Genomic DNA, 19,203 nt, shown 5'->3' on the forward strand with positions numbered 1-19,203 from the left:
CCCTTCCAGCCCAAACCATGCTGTAACTCTCTGAAAATCTTCACAACAGGACTACAGTCTCCATTAGTAGTGTGTGGGCACTGCAGGGAGTTCATCTATATGGAACTCACCCCCACAAAGACCGATCTCTGCCACTCATTGCAGCACCACCTGATCTCTGGGCCAGGTGAAGGAGCCAGGTCACCCAGATGTTTGCAGTGACAGGGTGGCTTTTTCTGATGGCAAATTAACTGAAATAAAGTTTGCAGTGACATAGGATTAAACTGGTCACAAAAAGCCTCTTTAACATCAAACTCCTCAGGTTAAATCTCTCACCTTTAGCAGCAAGCTTGACAGACACTTGATCATTGTCATATACTCACCTCTATTCTCACTCTCCAGCTTCAATAATGTCATTTTTGTGTCTTTCTGCTCATACCTGAAAACTGATGAAAGTTAATCTAGAAGTCTTGTGTTCACAGTTATGCTTTAACACTATTCACTGTTTTAGCTAGCTTGGCAGAGGGAAGCCTTCATATCATGTTAATTTGTAGTATAGCTACAGATAGCTATATAGTAACTGTAGTATATCTGAAGACAGCTACCCCTTTTCCAGAATAATTGAGTAGCACCCTAGGGTTTCATTGCTCACCAGAGTCCCTTGCAGATTTTGTCTGTACTCTGAGCCTATAGAAACTGCTGGTACAGCAGCATCCTTACAAATATTCCACTTAAAATCAAAAGCATATTTACAAATTTACAGTCCTGGACTAGTTTGACAGACAGAAAAACTGCCCTCTACTATTGCATCCAGCAAAAGAAAACAAGTAAAGAGACAGTCTTACCAAAACAGACAGTCATTCTATGTTAAAATTAACATGGGGACTTGTGCGCTTTACAGTAGGAAGAGAGGAAAGGTTTCCTGACTCATGGTAGTAAATCCTTCCTCAACACAACCCTGAAGATAATAAAAACAGAAAAGTGCAGAGGGAGAACATACACACAGCTTTGCTATTTAATTGCTCTCAAGATGTTCCCAAAAATCCAACAGTACTGATTCTGTCTAAGTCTAGGCTCTGAACAGGTAATGCTTGAACTCTTTATCTGAACTGTATTTACATGTAACATGGCTGGATTTAAGGAAACATCTGCCCCAGCTGAAGGCCTGCCTCTATGCATGGCAAAGTAGATCTCTGGCACACACAGAAATGTATTTTATGCACCATGATCAGAACTAAATAAGTAAAAAAATTAAGTCCTTTACCACAACTGAAATGTATGTTCAATTAAACCAATTAAAATATTATCAAGATATTGGGATTACAATAATGAAGACAGCCCAGTACATAAAACAATATATATTTATTTAGCACAAAAAGTTCCATTTTCAAGTGCATATATGCTTTTTTCTACTACTTTATAGCACTTTGCTTTTTGAAAAAGTCAAGAACCATCATGACTAAGAGAAAGACATACTACTCATTTGACAGAATGACTGTTTATCCTGCAGCTGTAGGCCTGAGAGCAGCTTATGAACTGTAAGGCATATTAGGAATTCCTTCTCAAGTGAGTAATCTCTATTCAGTTTCATTAACTCAAGTGGAATGTTCACAAGAAAAGTGTTACACAACTAGGACATGATATACGACTGCGGTGTTCCCTATGGCTACAGCCAACATAATATGCAGGGGTAGGGTTATATTCTCAGACAGAAAAATACTGAAAGATTCACAGTAAGCTGACAGAAACACTTACTGACAGAGAAAAAAATCCAACCATTATGTATGCAATCACAGGACATGGTTAAATACAATTCCCATTTCACAGAAAACAGGTAAGTTGCCATATAATGCTCAGAATTAGGACATCTACAGACTTTAAAGCCTGCAACTTTCATTTAGAGACAAGTTGATCTTATTTGGTAAAGAAATGCTCATAGCTCACAACTGACAGCACAGAAATATTACTTGAAATCTGGTTCCATTAATGGAATAACTACAAACACTGGATACAGAAGACCATTCAAATTATACTGGTGGACAGATTTTCCACGGCTTCTCCTTTGCTGAAGTTTCATCACTTTAAGTGACTGACATCAAAGATGTGCTGCTGAAACTAGTTCAGTCTTCCCACCTGTAGTTATCACCTGGATTAGACTGCCAGAGCTTGGTCGATTCTTTGCTGTTATCCAGTCATAAAAGGTTCTGTTTTAAAATAAATAGACAAAACAGGGTGAGGGAGAACAAAAAAATTACAACTACTATCAGGTACATTGACAGGAAGAATAATATACAAGCCTATTACTTTTCCTTCTTTTCCTACTGCTCTCTCTAGTGATTTCTGTGTGATGTGAACATTGGATTCAGACCCTCAGAACTGGACAGAGGGCCCAGAGAAATTCAAGGGGCTTTAGAACACACAGGATTTCTAAAATATCTCAAAGAAAAAGGCCAGGAGCTTAAAGTGTCAGAGTGGCTAGGTTTTTTCCCAGTTAAAAAATTTAGAAAAGGGGAAGCATGAGCTGCTTTAGTTACCTTAATAGCATTTAAATAAAAGAAACACAGTTTTATGGCTAGGATAGAGTTGCTAGACCCATTACTCTGAAAACTGGCCATTATAACATTCTGATATTTAACTGTGAAAGTGCAACTAAAACCATTTCCATCTCTGGCATCCACCTTAAATTTACAAAAAAGGAAATCTGATGTCAGAACTAAACTACTCTCTCAACAATTGGCAATAGGTAAATTCAATTCCACTGTCAGTTCCAAAAGACTTTTAAAATATGTAAAAGTTCACCCTCAGCAGAAACTGCTACTCCTCATCACATGGCAAAAGGCAATACTCACACCTTCTCTAACCCTTGGGAATGAGACCAGTAAGGCAGATAATGTCAGCCTGCCATTACATAATCTACAGCTGAAGTTTCAGCATTTTGCAATATCACTCAGGACAAGTTTTTTTTATAGTAAAAAAATAATAATTCTTTATTTTTTTAAACAAGAGCAGAAATGCTGCCAGTTGAGAGAACTGAACTAACATGCCATAAACTGGGCAGTAAAATATGTTTAGAAGACAAAGAATCCCACCCAAGCTGACATACTTCTTTGCAGTTCATCTTTAAGCCTGGTGTCTCCTGCACCTGCTGTCTGCAATTTAATTTGTCTACAGGCTTTAGGAAACTCTCTGGCTTCCAGCTGCTTAAGGCTATCTCCTTGCTGGAATAACTCATGTAGAGAAGCTGAAGTTGATGGAGTTAGGCTAACTTTCTCCAGTTAGGAAACCTGTGCAGTTAAACACAATATGATTTAGAAAGATACACAGTAAGATGGAGGAAAAAAATCCACGCAAATCTAAGACAACTATTTAAAAAGAACAGACACTGAGATGCAGCAGCAAGAGGGACAGTGAGGAACTGTTCAGTTATCCCACAGATACTCACTCTGCAATGAATTCTAAGGGTGTCCAGGAGCTGAAATCTGCATCAGGCATTGATTTCCTGTTTGCAGGTGTATCCAAGGTAACCCTGTGATTAAAAAAGATAAGCAAGCCTTTTATTTATATATCATGTTTCTGATGAGCACCACCTGCTTCAATTCACTGCTGTAATATGTGCTTGACATTTACACCACATGGTAAGGATTTCCCTTGCATCCTCCCTGTGTGTTAACACAATATAGTCATTAATTTCAATGTATATCCATGGCTCCAGCTAAGATAAGAACTCCCCAGCTTCCTGGCTAGCTGAGGAGCCACCCACTGGAGCCATCACTCAGCTTGCAGCTCCCTTCCCAACTCTCCCATGCAGATGGGGAATGGCAGCAATAAGCTTCTTCACATGTACTGCACAGCACACATGCACTACATCCATGCTTTTGAGAAATTAAGTGCATAAATATAGTAAGTTTTGACTTTGACAATACATATTTATGCTACATATGATGACATGAAAGAGTTAACTTTCTAGAACTCCCTCACTGAAACACTGTTGAAATCCAAGTATTTACCCTCTCAAAAATTCACTTATGAGCAGAGCCTTGCATGAGAACTACACAAGAGCTGCATGTACAAGAATGCAGTGATCTTGGTGTCTGCCTGCCCATAAAGCTAGAAAGGTCAATTATCCAAACACATTTAATGTCATTCCTGTCTGACCAGAAGAAGTGTATTGTGTGTAAGGAAATGTAGAGAATTTAGGTAGCATACCAAATCTCTGTACAGAACTCTTTAGTCTTACATTATGGGTCCTGACCTAGATATGGACCTGGCAAGAAAAATGCTTTTAATTTTTACAACAGGACTGATAAAATTAAACATAGTGAAGACCTACAAGGCCATCCACTTTTTACTAGCTTTCCTGATGAAAATGGAAGTTAAACTTTTTTATTTTCTTTGGATTTATGGGTCCTCAAAGGAACTTAATTCTACCAGTCAAGCACAGGTATGCAGCACCTTATGAAGAAGCATCTTTATTCAAGTGAAAACCTGTCAAATAATCCTTTGCCTTACTATTATCACAGAGCTAAGTCTAAAACTTTGCTGAACAGTTAATCTCATTTTTACAGTTCTGTCTATACTGAAATAAAAAAAATCACATGTTAATACATGGCTACAGTTAAACTGGTTAAATGTAAATCAAATTTTAATCCTAGCATCCACTACTGCCTTGCAAAGGCAAAGAAAAGAGCACTATCATTTTTAGGGTGACTTCCGTAATGCTTTGTTCATCCAGTCAAGATGCCTCCTTTCTCTGTGAGTAGGCCTGAGAGGCTGTTTGTGTGCTGTGAACAGGACACTGCAAACATATCTGTGTGTCTCTAGGTTACAGCAGTAATTAAATAAAACACCAGCAGAGACAACTAAGCAACCACTTACGGTAAAATGGCAACTGCAGCAGAACCAGATGGCAGCCCACTGCTGGCACCAGCCAAACTCTGACAAAGCTGATGCACTGCTCCTTTGGCCATGCCATAGGCAATCATCCCTAAAAATTAAAAACAGGCAAATTAGAACACAATCAGAGCAGCCCTCAATATCAGCAGTAACATGACAGACTGTTTGATAAATAACTAAAGACTGTTTGATAAATATTAAGACCACTTACCAGAGCCAGAAAATAATGAGACTTTTAAAACATATTAAAGCATACATATTAAAAGAAAAATGATAATATTAATGAAAAGGCTTTAGTAGACATACAGAAACTATCCCAGAACTCAGTTAACTCAGCACTACAGAAATAAGCAGCTTACCAAGTCAAGCATGTTTAGTCAATGTATCCAAATGCACCCTGAAGTATGTGACCTACAGGTTTAAGTTTACAAATTTAACAGAATAAAATGCTCATAGACTTTAATAAGGCACCCTTCTATTAATTTTCATCAAATAACTAGTGTTTTTGTGAGTTTGGACCCAAACAGATACAGTTCATTTCCCTCTCAAATCTGGGATTTACTTGGTCAGCGTACCAGGTCTGACAGGCCCTGTGGAGAAAGCTACCAAAAAACCCAACTCTCATGATAAAAAATTAATAAACAGAGTGCAGGGAAAGCAAGATTCTCCCTGAAAACTGTTGCTTTCTAGGAAGCCAGCATTTAGCAGTGCAAAAGCAGCAGGAACCAGAGGATAAGGCATACTGCTCAAGAACAAGATTTGGACAATCAGAGTACTAGAGGTCTCATATGTCTCAAGGCATGTATCTGTCAAGAAATCCAGATGCAGATAAAGTACCAAAGAAAACATGAATGTATTTTTTCTACTACAAGTGAATGCCTTTCTTCCTACCCATCTATACAGCTTTTCAGCCCCTTTCCAATGTTCCTAATGAAATATTTTGAATATAATATAAATACTTCTACAATGTAATTAGACATATTATATAACTTGCATTTTTATTAGGAGGAATTATGGACAGCATTAGCTAACTTATTTTATTGTTACAATGAAAATATTCACATGTGTATTATATTCTTCTCTCATCTTGCATAAACCAAACATTCTAAGTCTTCTTAGAAACATTTTCATGACTGATGCATTTCTCAGGCATCACACTCACATTGCTTCTGTAACTGTTCATGTAATTTTCAGTGTTCTTCAGTTTCCATTACGTGAGCAAGATTTTCTCATCAGAAAAGAAAAATCTCATTAACAGCAAACAAGAGGAAGATAATTTCTTTCGGAACAGCTGGTCGCAACAAGGCTAAAAAGGCATATTTGCAAAAGTTGAGTAACAACTCTTTCCCAATTCTTCCTGATGTTAATAAGTTGCATGTGTTTGCCCAAAGCATTGCTGTGACTTTTAGAAAAATCCAGACTAGCTGAAACCAGCTAGTTCTAAACAGGAAGGCACATCACTTTGATTCCTGTGTTGTGGTCCCTACCACCCAAGACCACCCAAACAAAAGCCATGAAAGTTTGCCAGAATTCACATTTTTTTCATTTGTGTATAGTCAGTCAGCAGTTCACTGTAAACTATTTCTTTGCTTATTCTCAAAAACAAACCTTTTCACTTTGACTATAACAGATGCCACTATAAACACGAAAGATTAATCATTAACTAGAAAATATATAGACTACTTTTGCCCAGTTTTAGGCAAAGCTTTCAAGAATATTCATAAATTGTATATGTTTTAAAAATCTTGGTATCTGTGTCTTAAAAATATTGTTGAAATGACACTAATAAAAGCTTGGGAAATAGGAGTATTAGTCTCAAATTTCCCTCTTGCTGCCTGTGGGCTTGTGTGTCAGTGCCTTTTTTTAATTTTAAATTGCTCCCAGATTTCTTCCTTTGTGTAGACCAACACGGCTGAGGAACAAGATTAAAAATCCAATAAAGCTCCTATTAAATAGCTAGCTGAGGACAAAGCCAACAGTCAACAAGCTTATCTATGTCTGAAGCAAAGGTAGACTGGAATCAGAACATGAACAAGACAAGCATGGTTATCAGAATCAGCTGAGTCATCACCAACAGAAAGACTGGTCAGTTAAGGACTCTGTCTTTCAGAACACAAATAGGAAATTTAACTTTGTCTAAAAATTGTAATTGTATTGCTTTGTGGCTCTAGGCTTCATTATCTTCCAAACTTTTTTCTGTTTCATATACTAGCCAAGTACATTTCACCAGTCAAATACTATTTAAATACCGATTCTACGTGCTTGCACTACAGCTTCAAGAGATTCAATATTGCTACCTGTAAAATTACACTTTCCTTACATGTTTCAGCAGCAGGGTCCCATTTGTGCTAGATGCCAAGAAACTGGAGTGTGAAGCCATTGCTTCACAAACAAGAACGCTCAGATAAACAACTGTCTCTAACTGCTGGTGTCCCTGCAGCTGTCATGCACAGCATTTTACCTGGGGTTCCAGATAAAGCAGCTTGAGCTCCTGTCAGAGTCAAGAGGCCACCTTCTTTCAGATGTTTCGTGGCAAGGTGGCTGGAAATTGTCGATGTCCAAACGCTCTGCTTCCACATCAGATCACAGTTTTTGTATAAAGCTGATTAGGAAGACAATTAGTGAAATTAGCCAAAGGAAGACTTTCAGCCCTGATTTCCTCACAGTTAGAGAGTGTAACAGCACTATGAAAACATGCTTTCTACCATTTTTTACCCCCGAATTGTAAAATATTCATTCATGTCCTCTGTATCTCATTTCTCTTTGAGACCATCCAAACCAGAAGGGAAAAGAAAGGGACGCATTTTACCAGATTTACTCCAGACAGAAAACAAGGCTATTTTTCTTCTTGTATCTCTACAGTAGTGGGCAAAGCATAAATTTCATTATGAATATTACATGTTTAAAACCTTTTCTTTTAATCTGAAGGGTTTTTTCTGTAGCATGATTAGGCAGTGCCTTCCAATATTGCACAGTAACAGCTTAGAGAAATGCAGGAAGCAACTGAGGTTTTATGCATAAAGCAATGACTTAGGAAACAACACCAGTGTGTCTTTCATAACTTGCCTGACACAAGTAATCTCAGCAAAAGTCACCTCATAGACAACAATGCTGATCTCCTTCAGAAAGCACAGCAAAACTCTTCGATAAAAATTAGTGCATAAACAAACATTACCACATTACCAAAGGAACTAAGTGCTGTGCAAATTTAACAGAAAGCAAAAATTCAGAGAAGCACTAAGAAGCACTGTGACCAAGCTATTTTGTACTTCTATGCTTTTGTCCTCTTCTGGACTCAGGAAGACAGGTTTTTAAGGACTTCTCTCAGATATCATTCATGTTTTCACCAGCATGTCTGTACCAAAGGCTTACACTTGGCTTTGGCGCTGCCTCCAGCCCATCCTCCTGCTACACACAAGATCGCATCCACCTTTTCTTCACCAAGAAGTTTTCCAACTTCTGCTGTCACCTTCAACACATAGAACAAGAACATACTGAAAACACTTGACTGATAAGGTAAAGAGGTAAACACCATGAATGCCTTAAAGCTACTTTTTCCTACTTATGTATTTGAGTAACACAGGACACAGCAATTTAAACAGTTATAGAAAATGAATATTTACAATTCATAAGCTCAGAACAACTGTGTTGAAAAATAACTATAGATGAAAGTCAGCCAAATAAAAGCCATAGTGTGTGATGTCACTGGAAATAAGTGATCATCAGGGCTGAAACATCTGACCCTTGCCTCTATTATTAACAAAAATTATTACTGACTTGCTTTTGACAGGTTCTCTTCCAAGTATGGTGTTGTTTAAGATGGGAAATGAAACTCCAGGTCTGACCAGGACTACTAGTGCCATTTTTGATGACAGTGCAAGAAAAACAACTAGCCTCCTTATTGCTTCTGTCTAGACCACAACCATCAGTTTGAGTCTGGCCACTAAACTTGAGCTTGTATGCTTTTAGATATCAATAATTTGTTCTCTTTCAAATATAAGACCTTACAGCTGGTAATGAATTTGCTGACTGCGAATTTTCTCTGTCAAAGTAAACAGCAAACAATCCATCTCTCAACAAGTGAAGTAGAACCAATAGCTTTCACAAAACCATATTGAAAATTGTATTGTAAACATTCTATGCTACTCTTACAAAGTTTTAGGAATTGTGTCGATACAAAAAATCCATACTGGGAAGATATTCAGTATATAAGTAACAGAAACTGGCTCAAAACTTAAAATGTAAAAAAATTAATCCTATCTACTGAGAATAAATCAAAGTATTTTTTTAGGCTGGCTTAGATTGTCCCACATTCACTTTTGTGGAAACCAGTGCATTCCCCTAGGGATCTCTTGGGGCTTAGGTTCGTATGCTTTGAGCATGACATCTACTTACACACAACACATTTGTAAGTTAGAGTATTCGAAAGAAGTGTTGCATTTTAAGATGCCCTTACCCCTCTTCATTACAACTCACCTAGTTCAGTCTGTGACTTTTAAAAGTCAAGACAAAAACAAAGCAAAACTGCCGTATATGCTGAGCCTCCAATATCCCGGATCAAGCTCTTTCTGTATATTCAGTTAAAAGGAATTACAACAAATTAAAAAGAAGCGACGAACAGAAGCTGAAGGATCTTGAGGTACGGCCTCACGACCGCCACCGACAGCGCTCCTGCTTCCTGCATGGAGCCGGACCCATCCCTGCAGCCGCCTTGCTCACCGCGGGCGGCAGCGAAAGAGATGCACAAACCCGGGGAAAGCTGCGTGCATCGCTCGGCCGAAGAGATGCGCACACCCGGGGGAAGCTGCGTGCATCGCTCGGCCGAAGGGATGCGCACAGCCGGGGGAAGCTGCGTGCATCGCTCGGCCGAAGGGATGCGCACACCCGAGGAAGGGTGGCTGTGCACCCTCCATCCCCTCACCCGGCATTAGCCGCTCAGCGCCCGCCACTGACCCACCTGCTCGGCCTGCTCGGGGAAGGAGTCGGTCGCTGTCACCACCACGTTGGCGCTGGCGTCCGCGTTCTCCGCCAGATCGATGCTGGCCACCCACTGCCACAGCGAGGGGAACGGCGCCTTAGCGGCCCGCGCCCCACAGCGCCCGGCCCGGTGGGGCACGGCCGCTCCCCCGCGGGGCTCCCCGCCTCGCCACCTCCCGGCCCGGCGCTTACCCAGTTCTTGGACTTGAAGTACCGCACGCACTGGGAGCCCAGCGCCCCTCTGCCCCCGTACACCAGCACCCTGCCCGCCGCCATGGCCGCCGCACCGGCGCTGCTGTGCCCGGCGCGGATGGGCCGCCCCACGGGGCGGGTGAGGGGCCGGGCCCGGCCGTGGGTGGGGCGAGGGGCTGGGCTGCCCGGCCGGGCCGTGCGGAGGAGAGGGGGGAGTGCCAGTGTCCCGGCCGAGCCACGCCAGGGGCCGTGTTACTATCCCCAGGGCTTCTGCTGCTGTAAGCTAATTAATTAATTAATTAGTGGCTCCGAAGGTCCCCCAGGACTCGGGTAGCAGTAACCGTAGAAGTGCGGGCAATTACGGCCGGTTTTCTTTAGTGCTCATGGATCGCACCTGTCGCTTGAGCTATACCTCATGAGTGCCTTGGGCTATGGCACGGCTGGCCAGGCTACCATACCAGGCTGCGAGGGGCTTTGTGCGCCCTGTTGTAGTTCAGAAGATTCCAGACCCGTCATTTCTGTCCCTCAGATAGCTCTGCCTGCAGTGACATTTAGAGGCTGGGTGGGAGCAAGCGCCGGGAAGCTCAGCATGGCTGAGGCGACAGCAGAATCCTTCAGACAAATTACGCCGTTTTAATGTTTTGTTCTTTGCACACTGATATTTACCCACTTTTTAAAATATTCTAAGAAACTGGATTCTTCTCCAAATTTTCTTCAGAGTGGCTGATGTCATTTGAGCAGGACAATTAAGCCCCAAGGGAAATATTAGACAGGCCATAGAGATAGGATTACTTGCTTCAGAAAGGAGCATCACCGCACTACAATGTAATGAAAACGTTACTTGCAACCATTTCAGGATGTTGCTGCAGCAAAATGTATTTTTTGCCTTGATTTTTAACTATACAGATTAACTGCTGGACCTTCAAAATACAAAGAGAAGTATTTTGAAATGCCTGGTATTCAGCTGTGGATTTTGGAGCATGATGAAAAATGGGAAATACATCTGACTACTGCAGAGAGGGCTTGGAGATGATCCCTCGAAAGCACTAGGATGCCTGGCTGCTTTAAAAAGACATTATTTGCTTTGGCTTCTCTAGTAAGTTTTGTGTCTTTTCTCTTGATTGTTGTTGCAATGGGGACCCAAAAGTGGATGACTGGAAAGATCCTTTGCAAAACAGGGGCTGATTTGGTCAATGCCACAGATCCAGAGCTGATCAAGTTCATTGGAGAAATTTACTATGGACTCTTTCGGGGTGGCAAAATACGCCAATGTGGCTTGGGCGGGCGGCGTTCCAAATTCACAAGTAAGTACAATTTTAGTTAAATATTTAGTATAATTTATTTATTAGTATTTATAATTTAAATACTAAAGTATTTAGTACTTTATTCTTTTTGTTTACAGAACTTTAGAATGCAAATGATTGTTATTAAATAAATATGCAGTCTTTATGATTTGATGTTTTGAGTCTGAATATAAAATTTCTGTATCAGGAATGCTTTTTGCTACAGTTATATTCTGTAATCCTGGAATCAAGTTGGGAAAACAAAATCCCTAGGGCAAGATGGAGTTTCCTTTTAGCCCTATGAAGGGGATGAAAGTCATTTAGAGATGTAAATCATACTTTCCCCTTGACTGACTTTTTCCTATGCCAAGTTTTGCTCTGCTATATCTGTCTTTGCCTTCTCTGTTGAACTCTTCTGAGTTTTTTCCCTTTAAGAAGCAGAGATTTATTTAGATGGACATGTTTCTGTATTTCTCTGGCTATCCTAATGCATATGTCTACCATAGCACATATTGCTAACTTTATTAACATGTTGAGGAAATTCTTACCCTCTTTTCTATTAAGTTGGGAGACAAAAAATTGCTGAACTCTTAACAAATGTAGAAACTCTTCTAAATGTATTCCTTTTAACAAAAAAAAAATTGTTGAGTTCTTGTGAGCACTAAGCTGTATGCAGGATTTCCAAATTTCACTTCTTCTGTTCTGTAGTGAAAATGCTAATTTGCTTTGAAGATTTTTTTAGTTCAGTGTACAGATTTACTGAAACTAAAACCAATATGAGTTGAAGCTGTTGCAGTCACCCTCTCCCTGGCCCACCATAATGCTGTCCTGTCCCATCCTTTGCAATGGCTCTAGTAGTTGAGATGAGGTAGTTCAGAAGTTAAACTGGCCAAAATTTTAAACTATAAAAATAAATATTTGTTTTCCTATATGATCATGTCTGACTACACAACCACACAAGCATTTCTATAAAAACTTGAAGGCAGGTGTGGCTGTGAGATTTCAGAGGGAATGAAGAAAAGAACCAGAGTAACCTCAACTTATATTAGCATGACTAGTTGATAAACTGGATGAATTTGGACTAGTCACTTTTACAGTAACCACATTATTGCTCATGCTCTGATTGAAACTGCAACTTCATGTCATGGATATAGCAGTCGTGCTCATCCAGTCCCAGTTCTTTCACCCTACCCTGGCAGAGAGAATGAGAAAAAAATAGCCAATCTCCTTTAAAACTCTGTACAACTTTCTGGACTATTTAATGAACTTTCTGATTTTTTTACTGTGCAACCTAAGAGGAAGGCGTAATGTTCCACAGTCACTCTGGAGTACATCGATATGCAATTGGAGGATGTGAGCTGGCACTCCTTAGACAAGACTTCTCACTGAAGCTAATAATAATTCTCTGTTAGAACTGTAAAACATTAAGTGTAGTAGGCGCAAATCTGCATTTTGGTCAACAAGTGTTTCAGAGATTTTCCCTTTTAAAAATTTTAAGAACTCTATTGAGTTTGATATTTTCACAATACTGGTTTCAAACAGTACACAAGGCTGTTACTTTTGCACAAGGGTGAGCAGGACAGGGGGTTCTGGGTATGACTTGACCTTTTCTTTTGTTTGAATGTCCCCCTTAATCTCCAAGCATTCTGAACTTTCTGAGAAAACATTCTGAAGAATGGTGGGAGTTTTCATGGGGAGTGTGATAATATAAATGGACTTCACTGGCACCATAGATCAAGACAAACCTAACATATCATATGGTGCAGTATTGCAGTGCCTCTGACACCTCAGAATTCAAAATTGCAATAATTTACTGCTATTGTAAATAACTTTACTTTCACTCTGTTAACATTCACTAGAGTAGACTTATGGCTGGCCACACTCCCTTTTAGCTGGGACAGTGGCAGTGTGACTCAATTGCCATAATAGGTGTCCACTGCCCTTTTGTACTCCTCAAAATGCATCATCTGGCCTCCAGCTGCAGCTTCTGGAAGTGTCCCATCTATAGTGCAGCATGTACATGAGACCTGTGGGGTTGTTATGATGGTCCTAAGGCACCTAAGTTGGCGTAAGATGCTTCTGTTTTGACAATTGAGTCAAGCCTGGGAAGAAGCTGGGGAAGCCACGCATTTTGCCTGTGCATAGCAAACACTGCTGGATTGTGACAGGAGTCCCCATGGCAATATCCTTCTCATGGATTCTTATTTCTGTGTACTAAGCCAGACTCACTGGGCAGGTCACTGGGACTTGGCTGTGAAACTCAGAAAAGAGGCTAAATAGTCCTTACAACTACCCTAAAATCTCTGATGGTTTGTAAGGAGGCTTAAGTCCCATGTGCTTTTTTGTTACACTCCCAGTTATTTTCCAGTCACAAAGCAACCTAGATTTTGGATTCCCATTTCTCATACATACTTCTGATTCTTAGTTACTCCCCTCATTTCTTCTTGTCAGAGTCTCTGCAGTTCTTCTGTGCACCTGGCCCAACTACAACTCAAGAATGAGCTACTGAAAGGGTAGATCTGTTGAATCACATCAGTTTTATATGGGATTTGTACAGTATGATTTTTTCCTACAGAATCTACTCTAATTCTGTCATATCATGCTCAAATTATATGCCTGAAGTTCATGGTGACCTCTACCAAGTATTGCTGCCTACTTTTTAAGTGGCTTGTTTGAACTTTGGAGTTTTTTGTCAGTTATGCAGTACAAGTAGGAATTTATTTATTTGTTTATAACATAGTGAACCCTCTTTGTAGTAACTTTTTAGTAATTAGGTAGTGAGTTCATCAAAATATGTATGAATGTGCAGTGCTATGCTAGCTGAAGGTCTCTTCTTGATCATCTTGTATTTAGGGTTCGTCTCAATCAGCTTCTCTCTTTCCTGTCAGTCAATATGTCACTTACAATTCCCTACTCACATTTCTTCTGATTCTGTTACTACAGGGCAGAAGGATAAACTACACACTCAGGTGTACATTTCCTGCTGTTGGCCAATCTGGCCCTCCTACAAAGGAATTGTGTCTGTGAAGACAGAACCAAGAAAATTACTGTTCTCTAGAGACAAGTGAGCAACAGGCTGCTGAGGGAGAGCTTGTGCCTGTAGCAAAACATGGGAGCATTTCACCTAAAGCCCACCTGACTGCAATACTTTACAAGCTTCCTACATCTGTAGCTAAAACACTGCCAGATGCCCAGAAAAGCATAAAGGGGCCATAAACACTAGATGAGAAACTAAGAAGGGAATCCTATAGGGCAGACGTGTGGGATGTACAAAAACAGGGCAGATCTCACTGGAGGCAGCAGTAAAGAGAGGATTAGGGAAAAAAAAAAAGAATAACATGAGAAAATAAACACAGAAAAAAGTTATTCTATTTTAGGCAGCAAGGGGCTGAACAAGGAAATGGAGACTATCAGACTCCAAATGGATGAGATTAAAAGCATGAGACAGGAATAAGAAGCTCAAAACCAGGAGTTTGGTACAGAGAACAGAGGTGAAAAAGAGACAGGAAAGTATGTAGCAGACAATACAGCAGCAGAGATAAAGACATTAACACCACTAGCTAAATAAACAGGACTTAAGCCTAAATCCTTATTCACAGATCTTGTGTAGAGGATTATTCCTGTAGCAGAATATCCTTGGTTTGTCTGATGCACTGAAAAATAAAGTATCAGGAACAGAGATGTGTGCAACTAGCTGAATTCCACATCTCCATAAAAAATAGTCTTCCTTAAATATAAGTAGAATTTGAAGCACCAGCACAGTGTGATGCATACTATCATCAAGAAAACCTATGCACTGAATAGTCAATTTATTTTTTCTTGACAGTTTTCCCCCACATGGTGAAAAAGTTGAATACAGGTCTGCATGTGATGATCATAATATTCCTCTGTGTGGCCATTTTCTTTTCTGTGGTCAGTTTTGGATTCTGCATTCTTAACGCAATAAAAGTTCCTTACCGGGCTATTAACGGTCCAGCAGGAGCATGCCTTTGGAACTTCCTTGCAGGTAAACTAATTTTCCAGTGTTTCTCTAGTCGCATTCATAGAAAATGACACAAGTTCCTTCTTCTGCCTTACTAAATACCTCTTTTACTTAAATACTTGTGAATACAATGAAGTTGGCGGTGAATTCACACCTCTCAAAACAGAACTTCCAGGTGGCATCTTTGGCTTATTGTATCTAGTCGACATTAACAGGAGCTATGAATGCCAGCTTTAGGCTTTATGTCACAGATAAAAGTATGTTTGCCCATAGAATAAAGCCGAAGCATTTTGAATGTGTTTAAGCCATGCCTTTGTTTATTCCTACTCTGTATAATGCTCACTGATGTATTCAATAAGTCTTTTGAAGCAAAACAAAAATATGTCTTGTTTTGATTTGATAACAGTGAATACTTATTTCATTTTGTTGCAGGTGGATTTGTAGTACTTGCAGTCACCAGCTTCATGGCTGCTGTGAAACTTCATCACCTCACAGAAAGAATTGCCAATTTTCAGGAAAATGTCTTTCGGTTTGTTATCTTAGAAGAACGCTTTGAAGACTGTTTTTGGATTTGTGTGGCAAGTGCCACATCACATGCAGTGAATTTGCTGCTAATAGCCATTAGTGGGATTCATTTCCCTAAAATTAAGACTAAAACAGAAGAAGTGAATGTTACAGCAGAAGATATCATGTACTAACAAATCTACACAAAACAATTTTGGTCAAGTGAACTGTTGTGACAGGAACAGTTTCTTGGCTCTTCAGCCTTTGTTTTGGATAGATGATTTACTTATGTCAGTCTACAATACCAGCAACTAACATGTCTGGGAAAAAAAAATAAAAACCTGCTATAAATGTCATTATTCTCAAAACAGACTGATATCTGCAGTGAATATATGCTGTTCCTCTGTTTTCAGAAAATTTACACTTTGGGGTATTTTAGAAAACTAAGGTAAAATATTTCATCAAACAAAATGTCTTCTTTGTTTAGAAAGACAACTTGTTCATCACAAATCTTTGAAACTATAAGGTTATTTCAAAACAAAGAATGTGTATTTGGCATTTACTTTCACAGAATTATCTAGAGCATATTGAGAGGGACATATATGTTTGATGATGTTATACAGCATTGAAAAAGAAAACTTCATCATTTGTGAGGCTAAAGTTAAGGAGCAGCAAAGGCTAAGTGTGTGTGTATGAAATGTTTTTAAAACAGAAATTACCCAATACCACAAGGCAAAGAGGTGAGAAATGTAAAGTATATGGGATGCTATTAGTCTAGGAAGAAAAAATTATTAGCTGCTAAACAAATGTTTCATTGCAGCTTCTGAAAGTTAACAGATTAATGGTAATAGTGCTTTTAGATAACCTGGAAAACATTGATCTGACAGATTAATTTTCTTCATAACTGTGTTAATTAACATTTAACTCTATGTGAAATCAAGTAATAGTGAGGTGAAACAGTATTGAAATTAATAGAACTGGCTAAATTGATGGAAAAATTACTTTCTTAGGAAGTACCATAATTTTGACATGGATTTAACCAATTCTTGGGTCCCAAGGAGTGAATATTTTTGAGAAAAAAATATGGAATATATAATTTAGAATGGATACAGTGGCCTATACCATCTCTGAGTTTGGCTCTACAAGGTTAGCAGGATTATGAGTGAAGCAGAAATTTGTGAGGTCCTCCTGCAATAGGTCCTACTAACCTGTGTTCTTCCAGACACCATGAGCCACTTTTTTTTTTGTTTGTTTGTTTTTTTCCCCAGGAACACTAAAATTATTTTTAAAAATTTAAAAGATAGATTAAAAATTATGATGAGTCTAGAGAACTGTTACAATTTTAGCATAAAGGAGACTCAATAAAGCAGAAAAAGTTCCTATTTTATACCACCCTCTTACTTAATTTTCTTCTAAATTTACTGGTGCTTTCACTCAGACTGAACCCTGGGCCACAACTCCAGAAAGATGATACAATAGCCAGTATATGGATAGGCAGCAAACAAACCCAGTCTACAAAGGTGTCTTAGATGGTAACAACATAGTAGTGCCCTGAAAACTGCCCACAGGGTCCCCTGTGGTACCACCACCTTCCTCTCCCAGAAAATTCTGAGTGGCTTTGAGATAGAAAAACTTGAAGTGCAGCATAATTACACAAGTAGAAAATGTAATACTTGTCATTTGTAATTGTTCTATGAACATGTATAATTTAGATGTAGTTACTGTACAGAAAGAATTATATTGTTGCATGTAACTTAGCTTTTGCTAAATATAATTCTCTTCAGGAGGTAAAAAGGAAGCAGATTCTTAAATCCTCCAAATTGAGTGATTGCTTTGAAAATGCTTTTCTGTAGTATTAATATGCGTGCACTGCAACATATTTTCATTCTGATAATGAGCTGCTTGATGGCCCCCAAATTTCCACCTCCTTCAAAAATATTGAATAAGAATCATGGGACTATATAGGTAAGGACAAGATTAAAGATTTGTTGGAGTGGATTCCTAGGTAGGTCATAGTAGCTCTGAAAGAACCTGTAGGATGCACTGTATACATGAAGTTAAAGGGAGATAATTGGGCTGATTAGCATTGTAATTTCTTGGTTTGAATCAATTCAACAATAGAACATACTCTGCAGTAAAGGTCCAAGAGAAGATTTCTCTTACAGCAGACCTATGAAGCATCATTGTGAAATACTGCAGCTGCACAATTGAATGACCAAATAACATTATCACCCAATGACTGTATTGTGACCTGTGAGAAAATAGTATTTTCAGTTTAGAGTGAACAGAAGTATTGCCATGCATTGACTAAACTTAATGAAACAGATGTAAGGCTAAATTAAACTTCCAGCTGCACACATTGTCTGAGTTTAAGCACTGCTAAGATACACTGATAGGTCAATGCATGGAATATTTCCCCTGGAAAATTTTGTCTGGAGAAAAAAAGGTTAAATGCAGTCATACATATTTGAAAAGTACAATTACAAAGCCCTGGGGTTAACAATAGGTAAGTTTATCACTTGCACCTTTTCAGCTTTCCCTTCTACCTCATAAATTAGTTTCAAAAATGTGCAACTTGATATATGTGATCTACTTTATTTACACGATTTTATTATGTTTCACATGGCATATCTGACCATATGCATGCTCAACATGTGGAAATGATACTTCTCTGGGGGCACTTCTTACCTTGGAAGATTTGAAATCCCAGATGAGAACATTTATGACTAATATCTGCCCAGAACTTTGAAGACATTATGGGTCCAATCCTATCTTTCCTTAAAATTAAAGACAACTTCATATATCTCAAAAATACCACTTAATTTGTATGTGCAGAATAAAATATATAAGCAGTATGAATGTAGAGAAGCTATGGAGTTTAAAGAACTAAAAAACTGTTCATTGTATCCAAGAGCCTTGCAAAATAAATGAAGCTAAAAATTAATTATCGCTTTGATTCCTTAAATAATATTATGCTTTAATGTTAAAAAAATTATTTTTACAAGATAAATCAAACTGGATATAATTTCCCTCATTCATTGTTTCTGAGTGCTGTTGTCCTTAATAAAACATGTTATTTGTCTCTGTACCACTTCACAGAGAAAGCTGTGAGGTGGGAAGTGCAATGGACTCCTAGAGAACAGGCCCAACTCCTTCTACACCATGTTCTGCTTGTCTAACAGTATAACCCCGCTTAAAGATGTATGGAAAAGCAAACATTGTTATACATATTGTCATAATGTGTCTTATTCTCACCTATTAAAATGAATGACATAAAATTTATGCTTCACACTTCAGAGGCAGGGAAAGAAACAAAAAATATCTGGATCACCTGAAATTTAAGTCCAGCGCATGTTCAATGCTCGTTAGACTGACAATATAGCAACTGTCAGC

General features: G+C 39.0%; 2 protein-coding genes across 3 annotated transcripts; one reads left to right on the plus strand and one right to left on the minus strand.

Annotated features, from left to right (window-relative positions):
- Window positions 1-1,322: 1,322 nt before the first annotated feature.
- QDPR (quinoid dihydropteridine reductase) lies at window positions 1,323-10,161 on the minus strand. The gene is made up of 7 exons (XM_005517818.3): window positions 10,042-10,161; window positions 9,830-9,922; window positions 8,245-8,341; window positions 7,334-7,474; window positions 4,855-4,963; window positions 3,422-3,505; window positions 1,323-2,183 (listed from the first exon to the last, which is right to left on the minus strand). Exons 1-7 carry the CDS (start codon window positions 10,123-10,125, stop codon window positions 2,075-2,077), a joined length of 717 nt encoding a protein of 238 aa, XP_005517875.3. The 5' UTR covers window positions 10,126-10,161; the 3' UTR covers window positions 1,323-2,074.
- An 80-nt stretch (window positions 10,162-10,241) lies between these two features.
- CLRN2 (clarin 2) lies at window positions 10,242-18,665 on the plus strand. 2 transcript variants are annotated; one of them, XM_005517817.3, is made up of 4 exons: window positions 10,242-10,319; window positions 10,948-11,345; window positions 15,151-15,330; window positions 15,739-18,665. In XM_005517817.3, the coding sequence occupies exons 2-4, from the start codon at window positions 11,093-11,095 to the stop codon at window positions 16,002-16,004; spliced, it is 699 nt and encodes a 232-aa protein (XP_005517874.2). In that variant the 5' UTR covers window positions 10,242-10,319; window positions 10,948-11,092; the 3' UTR covers window positions 16,005-18,665. The 2 variants fall into 2 exon arrangements, with proteins under 2 accessions (XP_005517874.2, XP_087912622.1); XM_088056496.1 differs by lacking the exon at window positions 10,242-10,319 and having other exon boundaries at window positions 10,485-11,345.
- Window positions 18,666-19,203: the final 538 nt, after the last annotated feature.

Source organism: Pseudopodoces humilis, chromosome 6, assembly GCF_049639895.1.
Source record: "Pseudopodoces humilis isolate 2021_Gansu_Grassland_sample_001 chromosome 6, ASM4963989v1, whole genome shotgun sequence".
Taxonomy (NCBI): Eukaryota; Metazoa; Chordata; class Aves; order Passeriformes; family Paridae; genus Pseudopodoces; species Pseudopodoces humilis.

Coding starts and splice junctions, on each gene's coding strand:
- QDPR (XM_005517818.3), bottom strand. CDS start 10,125: ATGGCGGCGGGCAGGGTGCTGGTGTACGGGGGCAGAGGGGCGCTGGGC. Junction 9,923..10,041: donor ACTTCAAGTCCAAGAACTGG/GTAAGCGCCGGG, acceptor TCGCTGTGGCAG/TGGGTGGCCAGCATCGATCT. Junction 3,506..4,854: donor GCTGCAGTTGCCATTTTACC/GTAAGTGGTTGC, acceptor TTTTAATCACAG/GGTTACCTTGGATACACCTG.
- CLRN2 (XM_005517817.3), top strand. CDS start 11,093: ATGCCTGGCTGCTTTAAAAAGACATTATTTGCTTTGGCTTCTCTAGTA. Junction 11,346..15,150: donor GCGGCGTTCCAAATTCACAA/GTAAGTACAATT, acceptor TTTTCTTGACAG/TTTTCCCCCACATGGTGAAA. Junction 15,331..15,738: donor CCTTTGGAACTTCCTTGCAG/GTAAACTAATTT, acceptor ATTTTGTTGCAG/GTGGATTTGTAGTACTTGCA.